General features: G+C 41.0%; 1 protein-coding gene across 4 annotated transcripts in view; it reads left to right on the top strand.

Moving 5' to 3' along the window:
• The window catches only part of LOC139418183 (transcriptional regulator Erg-like), a 75,315-nt gene that overhangs the window by 2,300 nt on the left and 50,878 nt on the right, over window positions 1-22,137 (top strand). For all 4 annotated transcript variants that reach the window (XM_071167441.1, XM_071167443.1, XM_071167439.1 and 1 more), the window contains exon 2: window positions 19,026-19,112. In XM_071167441.1, the coding sequence (XP_071023542.1) occupies window positions 19,074-19,112 (39 nt within the window). In that variant the 5' untranslated portion in view covers window positions 19,026-19,073. The remainder of the gene's footprint in view (window positions 1-19,025; window positions 19,113-22,137) is intronic.

Raw genomic sequence — 22,137 nt, 5'->3', positions numbered from 1 at the left:
CTGCAATTCTACACATTTTACCATGACTTATGCCATGTTCATATGATATCTGAGTGAGTGACTAACAAAATCAATGGGGCCCCCTGGTGGTCAATGCTAGATTACCTTACCTAGCTATCAAAAAAATTGCACCTTGGCTATTCTACTTTTATAACTCTCAACAGTAAGTTGAGACCCCTGACTGAGTTCCTTTTTTAGGTCAGGCCCCCTAGCGGCTGAGGGACCCTATAGCCTACTGTTATGTTGAAAGAACAAGGGGCGGACAAGAATTCAGCATTTTATGCTGAATAATTCCACCCCAGACATTTTATTCACACCAGCCCACTGTGCGCTCCGCCAACTCACCCCCCCCAAATCAGGAGTAATCATGGACGGATCCCAAATCATGACTAATCATCTTATAAAGTAATTCACAGTCTTTCTTAAGTATTATAAGTATAATAAATTGACTGCTGAGGTATTCAAGAAATAAGTTGTTTCATCTAATACGTCCAAGCAGGAATAAATTATTCAAGATGTTTTGATGTGCAACCTAGTCCAGGGATTGTCATGAATTTTAGGTTGACAATTAGACTATAGTTGCTATATTTTACTGTCAAAATAGAACTCCAGAATTTCCAGAATGTTTTGTTTTGTTCAATATAGATGAATTACATACATCTTTATGCGCACTAACTAATATCATAGGCTAATTCATTTTGGTTTTAACAACTCAAAACACTTTAAATAGACAGCTAACTCTAAATATAAAACCCACTGCGCGTAGCCAAGTATTCATCCAACAGTAAACGTAATGTCATAAAAAAATTTTTTTTTAGTTGCAGGCTACTACCCAGGAGACCTATAGGCCTATACCCTCACAATGGCTGGTGTGCATTTCACACACGTGCCGCTCCATATCTCAAATATCAAATTGCTTGGTTGTAAAATAGTTGCTATTGAACTGAATATTGAGAGTTAAGAAATATAAATTATACCCACAGAAAGCCGAGACCCTCCTCTCATCGACAGGGACAAGGGATGAAGCTTCCAAAGCTCATCACAGCAGCAGGTCCCACCAAGGGCACAGGATCAGGGGCAGAGCAGACACCTTCATTACAGGAGGATATTGCACTTTACTGTTTGACCAAATCATGGTTTTATCTGCCCAAAACATTTGAAGACACACTGTCAGTTTTTTACGATCTATGATCTTGGCTGTCTAACTGATGACAGAGACGGACTAGGTCTCTTTGCTGATGCCGCATTTGAATTTGAATGTGAGTTTGCGTGACATCTGCTCATTCTATCAGAAAACGGTAGGTGAGCCAGCCATTGTCCACTGATCAACCAAAGGCTAATTATAGATTAGTATAACAGAGAATTGCTCAAAATCTTTAAAAAAAATCCTAACAGGCCCATGGGCCGCCGGCCATGTCACTTTTTCAATGTTTTATTTTTAAATATAACATATTTTTGTGTGTGTCAATTTCAAACAGCCCACCCAACAAAAAAATGGTCCAGCCCATCTAGCATTTACCAGAATTGCCAGATGGCCAATCCACCCCTGGAAAGAACACTTGGCTCCTAAGCCACTGTTTTGGGCAAAATGAGAATTGATCCTATGAGCACTTGCATCCCAACTGCCACTTGTCAATATTCCAAATTTCAAAAACCATTCGCGAGCATCTTGTGACCCGCCGCGACCTGTTTTGTAACATGATTCCCTATGAAACACTGCCAGACAGACACACACTCTGGTAATAGATAATGAGAAAGTTGTAACAACAAAATGTCACCGAAGCACACGTCACCACTTGCCAGTGACTTGATAAGATGATTTAGCTAATGTGGCCGGCCTGCCTGCTCAATGTGCATGCTAGCTAGTAGTAGATAGCTTCATTGACAAACACAGAGATGGAACAGCTAGCTAGTGATTTTGGGCACTGATAAACAGTGTGTAGCAGCTTGTGCTTCATTTACGATAGTTTGACAGCTTGCTGATGATTACGTTTTAGACGTTCTTAGAAATCAGTCCTGAGCGCAGCCAGCAGCAGTTGACTTGATACTGTTGACTTGATACTGTCTGCAGTGCACTGACTTTTTCATGCACATTTTTTTACTTCAGAAAACTGCACCGAACACCTCAGCTAGATGTAAAATTGTGAGACTAAGACCTCCTCGGCAAAATTCATTACAGATTTCTTGATTTATCTTAGATTAATTTGGACTATTTTGAGGAAGTGGTAGTGGCTATGTTGTTGCTACCGCGACTCAAGAGGGACAAACAACAGTAACTGCCAGGATACGATAAAGCGAACATAACACACCCACATTGAACCACACCCCCAAGACTCAAATACATTTTTACATAATGAGAAGCAGAAAAACACATGCGGAATCAGCCGCTCTTTCAAGCCCATTTGACACACACACATGCACGCACGCACGCACGCACGCACGCACGCACGCACACACACACACTCCTGACCATTATGCATAATTAAATCATTTACTGCTGTTTTGTAAGCTTATGTCTTGGTGATTTATGTGGTGGGGATCATTTTTGCAACATCTGGTTTGCTCCTCTATCGTCTCAAAATTTAGATCACCATTCCAAAGGCAACATTTAACATTGGGTTGCCAGGTCTTTTCCAGCCCATTTGTCACATCTTCTGAGTTCGATTTTGGCTGAACATTTACCCAGCATAGTCTTTGTTTTTGTGTGAAAGAACTGATCCAATAATCCAACAAAGTGCACATGTTGGGAAAATATTCAATGTCGTTTTTTCATTTACACCTAATTCCAAATATGTTACTTTTCTTACCTGCCATTAAAATAACTCATTGTGAGAGGTGTTGATATCTTTTATCTGCCAAAATATTTCCTCCACTTCAAATGGAAAATCCATTGAAGCAGAGCCATCAGCATTCACAAAAGACATCATAATTTGCGGTTAATGTCATATCGATGCATTTTTAAAAATATTATAAATGTTTATGTAAATTGTTATAGCCAGTCAATGGTTATTAGTGATTTAAGCTTCACACATAATACTACATGTATGTGTACCATCCAGGGGTGGAATTAGGTAAAAATCACTCCAAGATCTCACCACTGTCAGGGCACCTGGCAGACAGCTTAACCAATCTAACCCCTGTTATGCTCCAGCCGCCCCAACCTCGATATTGAGTAACATATGAGTGAGTGGTTGGGCTGGTGATGGTGAGGAAGGTGTGATGCGAGTGTTGAGAGGTGTGGTGTGGCTGTGGTGATATTTAGTCCTCGTTGCCTGTGGGGCTGCTTTGACTCATATTGGCACCCCAACACACCCTCTATCATTTAGTCTAGCTTAGCTCTTTCCTCACCTCAGCCACAGGCCTGTCTGGTCACCCACAAGCTGTGGCACAGTAGTGGAAAGGAAGGGTGCAGAGGACATGAGAGGGGCCCAGGATGGTCCTCATACAGTAGAAATACAGTAATGATAGTGTGTATAAAAGGATTGAGTCTGTCTGGTTATGGGAATGCATTTACTGTCAGGGTTGTTGGTTCAATGTCACAGGGAGAGAGAGAGAGAAAGAGAGAAGCGGGAGAGAAAGAGAGACCCACTTTCTATCATTATACAGAGGAGATGTTATCGTCCTCTATCACTGGTATAGATTAACAATTGGTTAATAGGATGGACAGGCCTAGCAGCCAATGTTAAATTACGAAGATCAGAACAAATACTGTAATGGCCGTTTTCATTGGGCTAAAGAAGGAGCCAAACTTGTTGATGTTAAATGTTTCTTACGTGAATTATTGTTTTTTTTTGTCAGAATAGAAATATGGAAACGGTATTTCTTACAATTATAGCTTGAAGTGTCCTCTTCTGCTGAAGTGATGTGGGCTGGGTCTTCGCCACATCTTTGTGCTGAGCAGAGTAAAGGCAGTCTAAGGCCTTCTAGTCCTCACTGACACCACATCCTGTACTGTGTGTGTGTCTGTACTGTGTGTGTGCATGCATGCAAGTGTGTGTGTGTGTGTGTGTGTGTGTGTGTGTGTGTGTGTGTGTGTGTGTGTGTGTGTGTGTGTGTGTGTGTGTGTGTGTGTGTGTGTGTGTGTGTGTGCAAAAGAGAGTGAATTAAGGTACGGCTATGTTACAGAAAAAGAGCAGTAGAATCTTCAGAGTCACAGCCATACAGTAGTACAATGTGAATATCTGTATGTGTATCAGTGTAGCTGTTTGAATGTGAACATGCACGTATATTTATGTGTGAAATGAAGAGCTGCAGTGTCGCAGCCGGCCACTGTGACACATTGCAGGCAGCTACAGTATAAAAGCGGAGGAATGACTCTGTACACGGCCATAAAGGCCAGGCCTGGCTGAACCACTAGGAAGGAATGACTTGCCCCTGCACAGACACAGCACAGGCATGGTTGGCTAATTGAAAACGTGTGTGTGTGTGACGTGTGTGTGTATGATTGAGTGTGAGTGCAGTGTGATCCTGTATGTGCATAAGTGTGAGCGAGACATCGCACAAGTATGAGTCTGTCTTTGCTCATGGCGATATGTTCACCAGTTGTTTTGCAACACCAACGTCCCTTACCCTGTACCCCTCTACCCCAGCTTCACCATCCACATGAACCAGGGCCAGTGCTTTTGTTTTTGTTCAGCAAGCTGCAATTTCTTCACCCAGAGACTACAAATGAAACCATCCCGCAAATCTTCCATTATAGGTAGTAAAACCTAATTTTAGATATCCTGCTCAGCACATCGTCGTGGCTAATTGCTAGCATACTTGCAAGAGGGGGCCCGAGCCATTACGAGGGCAGTGGCTGTGCCGAGGGTGTGACGTGCTCGGGGGCAATGGTAAACCATGGTAAAGAGGTGCTTTATGGGCTGCCCCTCGCCCGTTAAAAACCTTTTATCACGTGGTAAACTTGCTGGACCACACGAGTGTACACTGAGCTTACCGGTCAACTCAGTAACCACAGGACTGATGGTCATCTTAATATGTATTTGTGTTTTTATTTATTATGCCAAGGCAGCAGCTACTCTTCCTGGGGTCCAGCAAAATAAAGGCAGTTACACATTTTTTACAACAATACAATAAATTCACAACAGATTTCACAACATATTAAGTGTGTGCCCTCAGGCCCCTACTCTACTACCACATATCGACAACACAAAATCCATGTGTACATGTGTGTATAGTGTGTATTGTATTGTGTGTTTGTATGCATGTGTCTGTGTTTATGTTTGTGTTGCTTCACAGTCCCTGCTGTTCCATATTTGTATCTGTTTTTTAAATCTAATTTTACTACTTGCATGAGTTACTTGATGTGGAATAGAGTTCCATGTAGTCATGGCTCTATCTAGTACTGTGCGCCTCCCATAGTCTGTTCTGGACTTGGGGACTGTGAAGAGACCTCTGGTGGCATGTCTTGTGAGGTATACATGGGTGTCCGAGCTGTGTGCTAGTAGTCAAACCAAATCAAATCAAATTGATTTATATAGCCCTTCGTACATCAGCTGATATCTCAAAGTGCTGTACAGAAACCCAGCCTAAAACCCCAAACAGCAAGCAATGCAGGTGCAGAAGCACGGTGGCTAGGAAAAACTCCCTAGTAGTCTAAACAGACAGCTCGGTGCATTCAACATGTCAATACCTCTCACAAATACGAGTAGTGATGAAGTCAATCTCTCCTCCACTTTGAGCCAGGAGAGATTAACATGCATATTATTAATGTTAGCTCTCTGTGTACATCCAAATGCCAGCCGTGCTTCCCTGTTCTGAGCCAATTGCAATTTCCCTAAGTCCCTCTTTGTGGCACCTGATCACATGACTGAACAGCAGTCCAGGTGCAACAAAACTAGGGCCTGTAGGACCTGCCTTGTTGATAAAAAGGCAGAGCATCGCTTTATAATGGACAGACTTCTGCCAATCTTAGCTACTGTTGTATCAACATCTTTTGACCATGACAGTTTACAATCCAGGGTTACTCCAAGCAGTATCTTCATCTCAACAGCTCAATTTATACATTATTTATTACAATATTTAGTTGAGGTTTATGCTTTAGTGAATGATTTGTCCCAAATACAATGCTTTTAGTTTTTGAAATATTTAGGACTAACTTATTCCTTGCCACCCATTCTGAAACTTACTGCAGCTCTTTGTTAAGTGTTGCAGTCGTTTCAGTCGCTGTGGTAGCTGACGTGTATAGTGTTGAGTCATCCGCATACATAGACACATAGACGCTTTACTGGCACGTCGTTAGTAAAGATTGAAAAAGTAAGGGGCCTAGACAGCTGCCCTGGGGAATTCCTGATTCTACCTGGATTTCCATTAAACAACATCCTCTGTGTTCTGTTAGACAAGTAACTCTTTATCCACAATATAGCAGGGGGTGAAAAAGCCATAACACATGTGTTTTTCCAGCAACAGATCGATAATGTCAACAGCAGCACTGAAGTCTAACAAAACACTCCCCACAATCATTTTATCATCAATTTCTCTCAGCCAATCATCAGTAATTTAAACAGCTACACCTCCACCTTTGGCAGTTCGGTCATTTCTGTAGATCAAAGTGAGTTTCAGAGATTGTCAGAATATGAATGTCATCTGTTACTAGCAAATTATTGATTTCATGAACCTTGTTTCTTAAGCAACACATGTTAACGTGGGCTATTTTTAACACTTTTCTTTGCTTGATTGTTTTTCTTTCTTTACAGGGAAGCTTAGCAGAGGTAGACATGCTCGGGTTATTTATGCACACAGTGAACTTCCTGCTAGGGCACACCACCTCAGTTCTAACAGTATAACCTTGGTTAATAGGCATATGATTACTGCATACAATAGGTGTAGGATCAGCAGAGGCAGTAAGAGGGACATCAATTAGGTTACTAGGTCTTCCAACACCCCGGGGATAATGTACATTTGCTGAAGCATTCTTACAACTCAGCGACACAATGGTAGCGATTAAATGAGCTGGGCTTGGGTCATTAATTAGTCATTGTCTCAACACAGCCTTACATGATTTGGGTGGATTCCATCCTCCTTATAATACAAGCTTTGTTTCCAGAAGGTATCAAAATTGTCAATAAATGTTACACCAACAGAGCTGCGATAGTCTCATAGCCAGTTATAGAGGGATAAAAGTCTGCTGAACCGTTCAATGCCATGAGGGCAGAGGGGGGCCAGATATTATGGGGCGTTTGTTGGTGTCAAGTAGTGACCCAATAATTTCTTTAAAATCCATCTTCAGATGTTCTGAGCTGCCGTTCATAATGTCATTCAACCCCACATGAACCATAACAGTATCAGCCCCCGGTGACTGACTCACAGCCCCGGAGAGCAACTTGGTGATATCCTGAACTTTTGCCCCAGGAAAACAAAAAGTGTTTGCCCCAGGTACAGATACAGTGGGGAGAACAAGTATTTGATACACTGCCGATTTAGCAGGTTTTCCTACTTACAAAGCATTTAGAGGTCTGTAATTTTTATCATAGGTACACTTCAACTGTGAGAGACGGAATCTAAAACAAAAATCCAGAAAATCACATTGATTTTTAAGTAATTAATTTGCATTTTATTGCCCTTACCATTTTTTATTGCCCTTACCAGCGCCCCTTCAACTGTGTTGTTGTCTGTCTCTCATTGAATGTGAAGCGCGAGAGAGAAGTGCAGGGGGGCGGGTGATGGCTGGGTCGGTTGTCCGTGGCAGGTCGCCGGCTGTTCCTAGCTACGCACTGGCCCGTCTGCGTGTTAGCGTTCCTAGCTACACACCGGGCCCGGCTGTGCTTGTCACAGCCTCTCAGAGTTGTGTCGGGCATGTCCCCGGTGTCTGTAGTCGTGGGGGATACAAAACATACAGTTACATCATGTACTGGCCAACAACTGGAGTCACACTCACACGCTGGAAATAAGCACTTTCCTTTAGTAGTTTTATAAAGAGCGTTGTATGACTTGAGCTCTTGGTATTCAGGTACTAAAGCGTCCGGGGTGAAAAAGTTGAATGAAAGAAGTTGAGCGAGGAAAAAAAACAAATGGTTATTAAAAGTAAAAAACAAAAAGTTTGGCAGGTAGCCAAGTTGCAACAAACAGCAGAGCCGCACGACAACGCGGAAGTGTGACGTTTTCCCACTGTGAACAGAGATGTGGTTTTGCAAAGCAGGAGCAAAACAAGAGGGTCACCTTAATGACAGCACTGACTGTCATTTTAATGAGCGGTTGATGTCAATAGTTTAGACCCCAAAACCAACCCATTGACTCATCCTGAATGAGTTTCCGTAAAGGTATTGTTACTTTGGCCCTGTTTTTCAGCAGTGGTATGGTGTAGATGGTGATTTGAGTTTGTGATTTGAAACACTTTGTTAGCATAATCATCACCATTCTCATAGTGGAAGTATATATAGTCTCCACTAGACAAACAAGTAAAATAAATCAATGTTGGGACCACAGACAAAACGATGAATGGCTTGCAATGATGTAGACTATTCAGCCTACTCAGGGCTATTCAGACAAGTTCATATACTGTACGGTATATCACAACATAGAGATTAAGTTGGTTTCCACTCATATGGAAAATACAATTTGGCAGCGAAGAGAATGTAGTACATGGAAATGTACAGAGCTGATTTACTGTAGAAGTGAAAGTTTAGTCAGATATGAGTAATCTACTTTGCTGGAATATACTGAGTGAGTGAGTGAGTGAGAGAGAGGAGGAGAGCTCACCCCACCTGCAAGTAATCACCTCCTTTCACAGCAGGGTCTCTCTCTCTTTCTCTCTCTCCCTCCTCTGTAGTGGACATGTTCTATTGGATCGGTAGGGAAGTACAAAGACATGCCGCCTGTCATCAAGCCGCCTGCTACTACCCGAGAACCACGTTTCTTAAGGGGAATGATACCAGAGAATATCCCATATTATATTGTAGCCGTAACTAGGGTGGTGCTTTACCTGTACAATTTTTTGATTGTCCCATATAAATAAACATATAAATATACACATGCATACATGCATACTAATAAACATGGGTTTATTAGTAATGAGGGGACAAATCGATACCGTTACATATCGGGAAAGTATTTTTGACGATATATCAATCGTGTCGTTTTGACAAAAGCACAATATTATTTTTGCACTATTTGGTTGTACCTGCACCAAAACTATAGTATTTTTCCATCATAACAATTTTTTCAGCACTTTTATTTCTATGACTGATTAAAACTATTTTTCCCTGGCTCTCTCTTGTCCCTTTGCAGGAGACATATGGTGAGCAATATGTTTGGAATTGAGTGGCAATACATATAGAATTGGCACCTAAGTATCGTGATGATATTGTATCGTGAGGTCCCTGGTAATGCCAAGCCCTAGCGTTTATGTTCTCAACTTACTTCAATATTAGTCATTGTATTGGGGTTATGTGTGTATATTTATTTGGCTGAATTTTACTCTGCATAAGGCTCCTTGACTCTTGTATTCAAAACACAGATTTGATTTGACATGTGATGGCAAAAAGCATGTGGATTTGTGTGTGCACTTATTTTCAATCAGCCATTCATTCACATTGCATTAGTTTTCCCAAAGCCCATTTTTCAATGTAAAGTGTCACAGTGTTCACGCTTTTCTTCATGTGACATATAATACCTTAATACCTCTTTAGTGGTATTAAGTATTTATGCTGTTTTCTTGTTTCTCCCTCTCAGCAGCATACTGACACTGTTACATTTAAAATGAAAGAGGTTTGTGGTTAGTTGGGAAGGCTGAATAATTTGCCGCACTGATCTAGAAATATCCAACGCATGCATAGGTGGACTCAAAGCAATGATATTGTTACAGCTTTACATGAAGCCTTGAATGCAGTTATTTTACCCCAGGCTTAAATTCCACCATCCCAGCTATACTCATAGAATTGATACAGATTCTCTGTACATGACCAGATTGTCTGTGTATTGGTTTAATTTCTGTGAAGCTATGCACACAGAGGCAGACAGCCAGCCTGACAGACAGACAGAGGATGACAGACAAACACACAGACACAAAGACAAAGAGCCAGCAAGCTAGCCAGATGGTTGGATGGATGCATGGATGGATTTATGGTGAGCTCTATTAGAAATGTATACGAAGCCAATAATTGAAAATGTTCTACCAAGCAGTCGTTTTCCTATAGTTGAAAGAGAGAATTAGTTTGTTAAGTGAAACTTATCGTAGTGTTAGCGGTCCACAGGGAGTGAGAAGACTGGATTACCCTTCTGTTTTTAGCCTATATGTGGAGAGTACCACAGAGACCATGAGGGCCACAGGCATGTATGGGGTTAGAATGCTATGCTTTATGGCTCCAGGCAGCCAGATGAGATGACGCTCACCATGCACTGTGAAAAGCTAAAAGAACCCAAAGTTATTGGTGCTCATTATACATTTGTTTAGATGTTGTGTTCACCAGATAGGCCTGTGCTATTCTAAGCATAGAAGTGGAGACAGACCATCCTTGAGGAAAGTGAGATAGATGACATGGACTATATCTGCAGATATAGACATCAACAGGCATACTATATAATAATATACGGTATCTTTTAGTGACATAAAAATATCGATACAGTTACATATGAGGATATAATTTTTTTACGATGTATCTTACCGTTTTGACTATCGCATTATTATTTTTGCAGTAGTTGGCTGTACCTGCAATAAAATTCCAGTATTTTTCTTTCATAACTTGTTCTCCATCTTCTTTTCAAATAGGGAGCACAGTTTATTGCAGAACTTTTATTTCCATGACTGATCAAAACTTGTTTTCTCATGGCTCTCTCTTGTCCCTTTGCAGCAGACATATGGTGAGCAATATGTTCAGAACATTTAATTGCAATAAATCCCAGCATTGAATCGCAATGCATATCGTATTGGCATCTAAGTATCATAATAATATCGTATCGTGAGGTCCCTGGCAATTCCCAGCCCTAGTATCTTTCGAAAGAATATTGTAGTAGTATTTTGTCAGCAAACATTTAGGGTGGTGTCTTTTCCTAGACAGTGCTCATATAGCGCTTGTAAGTAAGTTATGTTGATGCCTTGCACTTATAGCTTTGCACCTTCATCATGTGGTAAAAACAACAGCACAACAGTGAGCAATGAGGCAACATTTCTGACAGGCAAATCGCTAGACCAAAGTGTGTCTGTGTGTGTGTGTCTGCGTCTGTGTCTGTCTGTGTCTCTGTGTGTGCGAGCCAACCTTTCTCCACAACCATATGTGCCTAATTTGCTGAAAATATGCTAAGTAGTGTAATTCTTTAAGGACTATTAGAGCAAGGCTGATAAGACCACCCGCTCTACTGCTTTGGGTGGCTTTACCCTGCAGTGCTGGAGTATGCTGAAACAGTGTTCCTTCAATAAGTATTGTTTTATTGCAGTGCTCAATGCAAAGACACAGTTCACCTCACAAAGACATAGTTCACAACACACTCTCCAATATCTCATTGTTTGAAATTCATTATTTAGTTTTGTTTAACTGTAAACCAACACAGTCAGTTAGCCATGCAGCACAGCCACACACTGAGGTGTTGTGGCCATTATAGAGAAGTATGATGAGATAAAATATTAATTAGATACAGATGACTGAAAATGCTTGAGGTCGCTGATCCAGATCTGTGCTTTTTTCCCTTTCTTTCAGAGGAAGTATAAATTATTTAGGTTGTGCAAATTGCATTTTATGTGAGTGTGGGTGGGTTCCTCACTAAATGCCTTTAAATGGGTTTTAAAATAGCCAAAGATAGGTTGCGTGGGAGTCTGGGAGAGGTGATCGGGCACATTCTGTTGTTTTCCAACTGATGTGACATTAAATGGTGGAGTTTGTGGTCTCTGTAACCTAATGATGGCACCACTGAGATGGATTGGGACAGATGATGTCAGTATGGCCAGCTCTCCATGTCCTTTAGCTTTGGTTGTTAATATAACAGGCTGATTCTGAGGTTGTATTTACAACACACAGTGTCATCAGCAGCACCACAGCTAATCAAAATATACACCAATTATATTATAAGGCACTCCATTTCAGGGAATTTGGGAATTTTTAATCCACATTGCTGATTTATCATGTCCGTCGACGTCAAGGACAAATGAGTTATCAAAGCTGTTGTCATACTCAATTGTGGACATTGATATGGATTTAGATAGCAGCGATAATATATTGGTTAAAGAGTCAGGCCGGCCTTTAATTTGTATTAAATTAAGGAAAATAGGCCATACTAACCAAGTCAATTTGTTGACCAAGCAGTCCCCCAGTTGTTACGTTTCTTACCCCCATACCTTTTCAATTTAGTGCTTACTCAGAAATCTAAACCTGAGCCACTTTAAAAACCATTACTCGGCCGTGATGTCACTCGCCACTTTTTTCCTCGCCTGGGGCGTTTTTAAATCTCTGGAAAGTTTTATTTTGGTCAAAGAAAACGGGATAATTATAAGTGCTCTGGCTGAAATGACATGCCACTGGCTGCAGTAGCAGCACAGCACTACTTTTCTCCTGGGTCTGCCTGTCACTCACTAAACCTAGGGCCACATGTGCTGGGGGGGAGTGTGTGTGTGTGTGTCTCTCGGTTGGGGGTCCCCACTAGAAACATCACCAGAATGAGAGGGGTAAGGGGTTAGAGGCTCAGTCAATGAGAGGCACTATGTGTTTTAATCTTAGTGCCATGGTCTATTGAGACGTCCTAATCATGAGCAAAATACCTAGATGTCCAGATGAGAAACTGTGAAAGATTTGAGGAAAACTGTGAGAGTCTATTGTAATGATGGCTGAATGGTCATTGCTAATATATCATTAAGCACGGTACTGGGCGATACTAGAGACAGATAATGTTGGGTCGAATGTAACACTAGGTCTTTACAGTTTCTGCCCAGAAAACTTGCTATGAAAGAGATTATTGGCTGATGCCAATATCATGTTTCTTATAGGCCATCACCAACTATATAATTGTGTAAGTGTGTGTGTATGTGTATGTGTGTGCTACGTTTGCTGTGGTGGCTGTCCTCGTGGGTGTTCTGGAATGTGTTGGAGTGTTCTCTGTGTTCTCTGTGTGCCGTGGCTCCATGCTCAGTGTGTGCTGTTATGATAAGTGTGTGTGCTTTGGCATATATGTGTGTGATGATAAATCGGCACTCCGGTTGCCTTTGGTTCCCCACAGGGTATCAAAGTACTACAGACAGTAGGGCAACAGAGTGAGTGGGAGGCCACTATGGTCGGACGAAATGGGTATGATGTCACCAGGCCTCTAGGCCATCGTCGTAGCAGCACCTACCTTTAATCCAAGCTCCACTGGTGCCTGTACCAAAAAAAAAAAGAAAAAGAAAGATGCACACACACATTCTTTGGGTAAGATGTTTTTTTTATATAAATAATAACCTAGGAGCTGCTTAAACTGCCTGCCCCCCCACCCACACAAACACACACACTCACTCTTGGGGCGAGATGTTTTTTCTATAAATAATCTACATGTAGTGTAATTGTTGGAGGTAAGTGGCATTAGGGTAGCACAATATGCTGCGATTGCGATTTGACTTGTGATATACACTGAGTGTATAAAACATTGGGAAAACCTGCTCTTTCTATGACATAGACTGACCAGGTGAATCCAGATGAAAGCTATGATCCCTTATTGATGTCACTTGTTAAATCTACTTCAATCAGAGACAGGTTAAGGAAGGATTTTTAAGCCTTGAGACAATTAAGACGTGTGCCATTCATAGGGTGAGGGGCAAGATAAAAGAGGGGCAAGACAAAATATTTAAGTGTCTTTGAACACTGTCGTGACTTGATTTTAACATTTATTTGAAGAATTATATATCTAATTAACTAACTATGTTTAATTGTTACCCAATTCAATTAATCAAGTAACAATTAACTCATTAGGATCTGTGGCACCACGAGAACAGATCTTAAAGAGTTACCATCTCCCGAATTAAACTCTAAAAGGTATTTTCCTATCACAGTCAATTTATTAATCATAACCTCGTATCATATCACCATTCTGAACAGTTGTAACCTCCTTGCATCTGCAAAAACCCGAGCCTTACTTATGAGTAGTACTACACAAATTGGTTTAATTATTTATTTACTAGCTAATTAAATGGGAACTCAGGATAAACATACACACTCTGCACTATTTATTGATTGGAGATGTAATACTCTAAAAACAGGTCCCTAACAGAATGACAACAACGTGTCTTCTTGTTAACCTTTCTGGGAACGGTGCTAGCCCTAGCGGAACACCTGGCCTACAGCCAGTGAAATTGCAGGGCGCCAAATTCAAACAACAGAAATCTCAGAATTAAAATTCCTCATTTTAAAGATAAACTTCTTGTTAATCCAACCACAGTGTCCGATTTCAAAAAGGCTTTACGGCGAAAGCACTCCATGCGATTATGTTAGGACAACGCCTAGCCACAAAAACCATACAGACATTTTCCAGCCAAGGAGAGGTGTCACAAAAGTCAGAAATAGTGTTAAAATGAATCACTAACCTTTGATGATCTCATCTGGTAGCACTCCCAGGACTCCATGTTACACAATAAATGTTTGTTTTGTTCGATAAAGTTAATCTTTATGTCCAAAACCCCCCGTTTAAATTGGCGCGTTACGTTCAGTAATGCATTGTCTTAAACAAAAATCCGGTGAAATTGCAGAGAGCCAAATCAAATTACAGAAATACTCATCATAAACATTGATGATAGATACAAGTGTTATACATAGGTTTAAAGATTAACTTCTTGTTAATCCAGCCGCTGTGTCAGATTTCAAAAAGGCTTTATGGCAAAAGCACACCATGCGATTATGTTAGGACAGCGCCTAGCCACAAAACCATACAGACATTTTCCAGGCAAGGAGAGGCGTCACAAAGTCAGAAATAGCGTTAAAATTAATCACTCTTTGATGATCTTCATCTTGTGGCACTCACAGGACTCCATGTTTGTTTTGTTCGATAAAGTTCATCTTTATGTCCAAAAACCTCCTTTTTGGTCGCACGTTTAGTTAAGTAATCCATATGCACAAAGCGCTTGCACAACATCCAGACGAAAAGTCCATTAAAGTTCGTAGAAACATGTCAAACGATGTCTATAATCAATCCTTAGGATCTTTATATCATAAATATTTAATATTATTTCAATCGGACAAAAGAGTTGACAATAGAAAACGGCTCGCTCACGGCCACGCTCGATAAACAACTCATGGCTTTCAGCTGAGCCACTTACTCTGAGTGGTCTTATTCTCTTCCCTTTCACAATAGAAGCCTGAAACAACTTCTAAAGACTGTTGACATCTACTGGAAGCCTTAGGAAGTGCAATCTGACCCCACAGACACTGGAAATTGGATAGGCATTCACTTGAAAACTACAAACCTCAGAATTCCCACTTCCTGGTTGGATTTTTCTCAGGTTTTCGCCTGCCATATGAGTTTTGTTATACTCACAGACATTATTTTAACAGTTTTGGAAACTTTAGAGTGTTTTCTATCCAACTCTATTAATTACAGTGGGGCAAAAAAGTATTTAGTCAGCCACCAATTGTGCAAGTTCTCCCACTTAAAAAGATGAGAGAGGACTGTAATTTTCATCATAGGTACACTTCAACTATGACAGACAAAATGAGAAAACAAAATCCAGAAAATCACATTGTAGGATTTTTAATTAATACATTTGCAAATTATGGTGGAAAATAAGTATTTGGTCACCTACAAACAAGCAAGATTTCTGGCTCTCACAGACCTGTAACTTCTTCTTTAAGAGGCTCCTCTGTCCTCCACTCGTTACCTGTATTAATGGCACCTGTTTGAACTTGTTATCAGTATAAAAGACACCTGTCCACAACCTCAAACAGTCACACTCCAAACTCCACTATGGCCAAGCCAAAGAGCTGTCAAAGGACACCAGAAACAAAATTGTAGACCTGCACCAAGCTGGGAAGACTGAATCTGCAATAGGTAAGCAGCTTGGTTTGAAGAAATCAACTGTGGGAGCAATTATTAGGAAATGGAAGGCATACAAGACCACTGATAATCTCCCTCGATCTGGGGCTCCATGCAAGATCTCACCCCGTGGGGTCAAAAGGATCACAAGAACAGTGAGCAAGGTCCCCCCGTGTGGTTCTGGGATTTTTGCTCACCGTTCTTGTGATCATTTTGACCCCACGGGGTGAGATCTTGCGTGGAGCCCCAGATCGAGGGAGATTATCAGTGGTCTTGTATGTCTTCCATTTCCTAATAATTGCTCCCACAGTTGATTTCTTCAAACCAAGCTGCTTACCGATTGCAGATTCAGTCTTCCCAGCCTGGTGCAGGTCTACAATTTTGTTTCTGGTGTCCTTTGACAGCTCTTTGGTCTTGGCCATAGTGGAGTTTGGAGTGTGACTGTTTGAGGTTGTGGACAGTCTTTTATACTGATAACAAGTTCAAACAGGTGCCATTAATACGGGTAACGAGTGGAGGACAGAGGAGCCTCTTAAAGAAGAAGTTACAGGTCTGTGAGAGCCAGAAATCTTGCTTGTTTGTAGGTGACCAAATACTTATTTTCCACCATAATTTGCAAATAAATTCATTAAAAATCCTACAATGTGATTTTCTGGATTTTTTTTCTCATTTTGTCGTGTAGTTCTGAACAGAACTACAGAGTTGATTGTCCATTTGCTCTTGAAGATGCTTCTTTGAAGATAGTCTAGCCAGCCGTATCGATGTTTCCCCAGTGGGGTGATGAATGTAGCGTAATACGGTGGTTTGAGCAGAATAACAGGATGGTCCTAAATTTGCTTTTGAAGATACTTTACTTAGGACAGCTAATCAGCCGTACCAGTGTTTGAAAGGAGGTGTGTTTATCTTCTCCACCTCATGTTGAGATTCAAAGTTCCAACCATTATAAACGTGCAGCTATAACTTCACATTTTTCTGGTCAAATGTGTTTTTTCTTAACCCATCCTTTATACCTTTTGCTTGAAAGGGTTGGTTCCGGCAGGCTAGCACGCTCCCTGATCTCACTCCGGGGCGGTGACTACTTACTGTGAAAAGTTATTGAAAACAATTATCTCTTATAGCTTCTCACATCACATTCCTCTCTTAAAAAAACACTTTACTAATTTTCCATATTACATGCACAACATATAATATGGAAACTGTATATATGTAGTGGGTATACTTTCCAAGTTACAGTATTTCCTTTATAACATTTTTAATGACATCACAAAATAACAAACACAATTACATTAGTGTTCTATAGATCACCTCAGACCATTCCCCACGTTCTAAGTTCAAAATATTTCTCCAGTATTAGCTTTTAAAGTGTTAGAGTTTCAGCGGGAAAAAGGCATTTTGAGACAAAGACATTCCATTGGTGAATTTGGAGAGGGAAAGCCTGGATCTTCTCCGTTGATTTACAACAGGACGTGAGTTGTTTATCCCCACTAGTTCTTGAGTGTGTCAAGTACTGCAACGCTGCAGTGTTTTTCATGCTCAAAAGTTTCCCATGTGTATCAAGAATGGTCCACCACCCAAAGGACCTCCAGCCAGCTTGTGGGAAACATTGGAGTCAACATGGGCCACCATCCCTGTGGAAAGCTTTAGACATCTTGTAGAGTCCATACCCCAAGGAATTGAGGCTGTTCTGAGGGTAAAAGGAAGGTGTTTAGGAAGGTGTTCCTAATGATTTTTACACTCATTGTAGATCAAAAAACTTGGGTGAACTGTTGAAATCATTCAAATATAATTATTTATATTAAGAAGCAAAGAACAAAGCAACATTGTTCTTGTTTGGAACAATCTGTTGACTGCATTTGACCTAACAGAACAGCATGCAAACATAAAGTGAATCTAACAAACTCTGCTTGGTCTTCAGTCCGAAAATAGAACAGTGAGTTACCAAACCATAGTATGAGGTACTAGAAATTATTACCATTTTAATAATAATGTTGAATAATAGCAACAGTATCTTCAACTTAGCCTAGCTTTTAGCTAGCTAGTGCTAAGGTTAGCTGCTCTGTGTAAGCTAGCTTGACTTGCTAGAAAGTAAGAGATAGTAAAATAAACAAGTTGAGGAAAAAGCAACTAAAATAAAACATGTTTTATTATCACCTGAAACAGTATGCTTCTCCTTTCTTGAATTAAACATAGCGGGGAAATACTGAGTGAAAAGTACATCGGTCCAGTTGTGTACATGCCGAGAGAGATGATAAACGGAGTAATCTATAAAAATGGATGTTACACGCAGTGTCGTTTCAAAATATTACATGCGATACAGTATGGATCTCTTGCGATATGAATATTACACATGTGAATATTGCAATTGTTATGTGAATTTGATTAATTGTGTGTGAGCTGTCCAGAAGCTGCTTAGCCTGCCTACCTCCTTCTCTTACACACGCGCGCGCACACGCACACGCACACACACACACACACACACACACACACACACACACACACACACACACACACACACACACACACACACACACAGCCTATGATTAATAAGTAATTACAACCAGCTCAGCTCCCAGTGGCCACGGGGCCGCTCGCTGTCTGTTCCCTGATGGCTCCCAGATGTGTCCTGTAGGACGGAGGAGAGGTGAGGAGAGCCCATAGAGAGTGGGAGACGTGCCTATCTCTCCAGCCCTACTGCTTAACCCTAATGGGCCACATATTATGACACAATAGGCCTTTACAGGCCTGACATTCATAGCGACAGTCGTGACAGTCGTGACCGTACAAGCTGTTTATTTCTGGAACTGAGGGGATCGCCAAATCGCTCTAAATGGAGGTCTCTGTCGAGAGTCGTTTCCCCAAGCCCGGGTTAGCGTTCATGCAGGGTCTCAGCAGTGTGTCGACTATGAGGGTCCTGCCAAGGCTAGACACTCTTTTTAACCGATGGGTGTTCTGTCCCCCAGTAGCTAGGGGATGCAAGCCATTACCACCATGATTAGAAGAGTCCCTATATTACACAATAATACAGTACATACACAAAGATATGTGTAATGAATGACAATATACCCATCTCTTTCTCACTCTCCCACCTCTCCCTCTCCCTCTCTCAGGTAGAAGGCTGTGTGTGCAGCTCGTGTCTCTGATGTCAGCCGGGGGTCATGATTCAGACTGGAACAGACCCTGCAGGCCCCACCAAAGTAAGTCCACTAGTCCAGACAACATCTCTACACTAAACCATGGCCATACTGCATTGGATCAGCTGTACCATGAAAATATTGCTTTTCATTTATTAGTAGAGAGTACTTGCCGAACCACATTGGACATATCCTGTGACTGAATCTGAGTCTCTTCCATTCATTTCGATACTGTGAATGGAGGATATACACAAGTGTATCAAAGCAGAGAAGTAGAGTGTGTAAGCAGTACCTACACTGTGTGTGTGTGTGCATGCATGTACAGTATGTGTGTGAGTGAGTAACTCCATGGCCTCTTCTGGGAATAATTGACCTGGACTGCTTTTCCAATCCTCCTCCTCTCTCTCCATACCAGTGGATTAGAGTGGGCCAACTGTCTCCACTAGTGTTATGTCTGCTTCTGGTAAAGCCATGACAGTGTACTGTGTGACTGCTGGGCGTTAATTTTACTGCTACGTGGTAGCTGGCTGCAGAGACGCTTTTTTATCTCCTTAAATTCCTCTTCTCTCCTCAATAATACAGAGGACTGCCAGATGGGGGTCCCCCAAGGATCTTTTTCACAGGATAGGGTTTCATATCAGCCTAGAGAGTACTGCTCCAAAAGGAAATAGTCCAGAATTATAGCTTTTCATGGTCCAGTATTAGACAATGAAGCCTGAGGTTAACGTTTATTTTGTGGTAAAGTTTGCAGGTGTGGGCTCCCTATTACCCTCGCACCTGTGTGTAACGCTATTGTAACGTTATTGTAGAGATATTTCAACACCTTTTGCCGTTTTAGGTTAGATCTGTGAATGCATTGCGTTGAGTCAATATTATGCTATCCATAAAGGGTGCAGCAGTGGATGACAAGGAGATGTCTTTAGGGGAAGCAATATGGCCATTGTGGATTGCGCCAGTGTGATTATGAGGGTGGTCCCGGGGGTGGAGTACTTATTCATTGTAATAAAGGTCTAGAGCAGAATTTCATCTGTTTGGTTTGTTTGGACTGTTGAGTCTGCAGATTGCAGTCTACGGCGTTGTCTACATGTACTGTACCTCACTGATACACTCTTGACAAGTCTGTCATGCATGACCTAGGATTTGGTCATAACAAGTAACAACTTAATGACATGAAGACATGAATAAGTATAAGTTAAGTGTGATTTGATGTCCTCCATAGGTCTGTGCCTCATTATGGTGCTGAATGACAGTACACTGAAATAAATGAAGGTTATTCAATGGTTATTCCTTATCTCTTAAGGTTCCTGGAAGAATTCATGCCCAATAAAGTATCTTATCCAATAAATGTGGGCTTCTTGATGTGGCATCTACACTTCTTCAGAATTCTAAAAGTTTATTGAAATGTATGGAAACCTGCAGATGTCTCCATTTCAGTGTAACATTTCTATTGCTGCACCACCCAGGACCCCAGGTATGCAGGTGTGCAGTGAAATCAGAAAGTATTCATACCCCTTGACTTATTCCACATTTTGTTGTGTTACAGCAATGCCATGGATTAAATAAATATTATTTGTCTCACCCAAAATATCCCATAATGACAAAGTGAAAACATGTAAAAACTTTTTTTTGCTAATTTCTTGAAAATAAAATACAGAAATATCTAATTTACTTAAGTCTTCACACCCCTGGGTCAATACTTTGTTAAGAACCTTTGGTAACGATTAGAGCTGTGAGTCTTTCTGGGTAAGTCTCTACGAGCTTTCCACACCTGGATTGTGCAACGTTTGCCCATAATTATTTTCAAGCTCTGTCAAATTTGTTGTTGATAATTGTTACACAACCATTATCAGGTCTTACCATAGATTTTCAAGTAGATTTAAGTCAAAACTGTAACTCGTTTACTCAGGAACATTTATTGTCTTCTTGGTAAGCATCTCCAGTGTAGATTTGGCTTTGTGTTTTAGGTTATTGTCCTGCTGAATGGTGATTCATTTCTCAGTGTCTGGTGGAAAGCAGATTGAACCAAGTTTTCCTCTAGGATTTTGTCTGTGCTTAGCTCCATTCCGTTTCTTTATTATCCTGAAAAACTCCCCAGTCCTTAACGATTACAGGCATACTGTACCTATAACATGATGTAGTCACGACTGTTCTTGAAAATATGGAGAGTGGTAAATCAAATCATTAAATCCAATTTATTCATATAGCCCTTCGTACATCAGCTCATATCTCAAAGTGCTGTACAGAAACTCAGCCTAAAACCCCAAACAGCAAGCAATGCAGGTGTAGAAGCACGGTGGCTAGTAAAAACTCCCTAGAAAGGCCAAAACCTAGGAAGAAACCTAGAGAGGAACCAGGCTATGTGGGGTGGCCAGTTCTCTTCTGGCTGTGCTGGGTGGAGATTATAACAGAACATGGACAAGATGTTCAAATGTTCATAAATGACCAGCATGGTCAAATAATAATAATCACAGGCAGAACAGTTGAAACTGGAGCAGCAGCACGGCCAGGTGGACTGGGGACAGCAAGGAGTCATCATGTCAGGTAGTCCTGAGGCATGGTCCTAGGGCTCAGGTCCTCCGAGAGAGAGAAAGAAAGAGAGAAAGAGAGAATTAGAGAGAGCATACTTAAATTCACACAGGACACCGGATAGGACAGGAGAAGTACTCAAGATATAACAAACTGACCCTAGCCCCCTGACACATAAACTACTGCAGCATAAATACTGGAGGCTGAGACAGTAGGGGTCAGGAGATTTAAAGTAGATTTAAGTCAAAACTGTAACTCGTTATGTTTTGGATTGAATTTGTCCCAACATTAACACTTTGTATTCAGGACAAAAAGTTAATTGCTTTGACACATGTTTTGCCTTGTTGCATACAGGATGCATGTTTTGGAATATATTTGTTTTCCTTACAGGCTTCCTTCTTTTCAAATCAAATTGTATTTGTCACATACACATGGTTAGCAGATGTTAATGCGAGTGTTGTGAAATGCTTGTGCTTCTAGTTCCCAACATGCAGTAATATCTAACAAGTAATCTAACCTAAGAATTCCACAACAACTACCTTATACACACAAGTGTAAAGGA

This window comes from Oncorhynchus clarkii, chromosome 10 (assembly GCF_045791955.1).
Source record: "Oncorhynchus clarkii lewisi isolate Uvic-CL-2024 chromosome 10, UVic_Ocla_1.0, whole genome shotgun sequence".
NCBI lineage: Eukaryota > Metazoa > Chordata > Actinopteri > Salmoniformes > Salmonidae > Oncorhynchus > Oncorhynchus clarkii.
The sequence above is the reverse complement of the archived record's forward strand: the minus strand, read 5'-3'. Positions and strand labels throughout refer to the sequence as shown.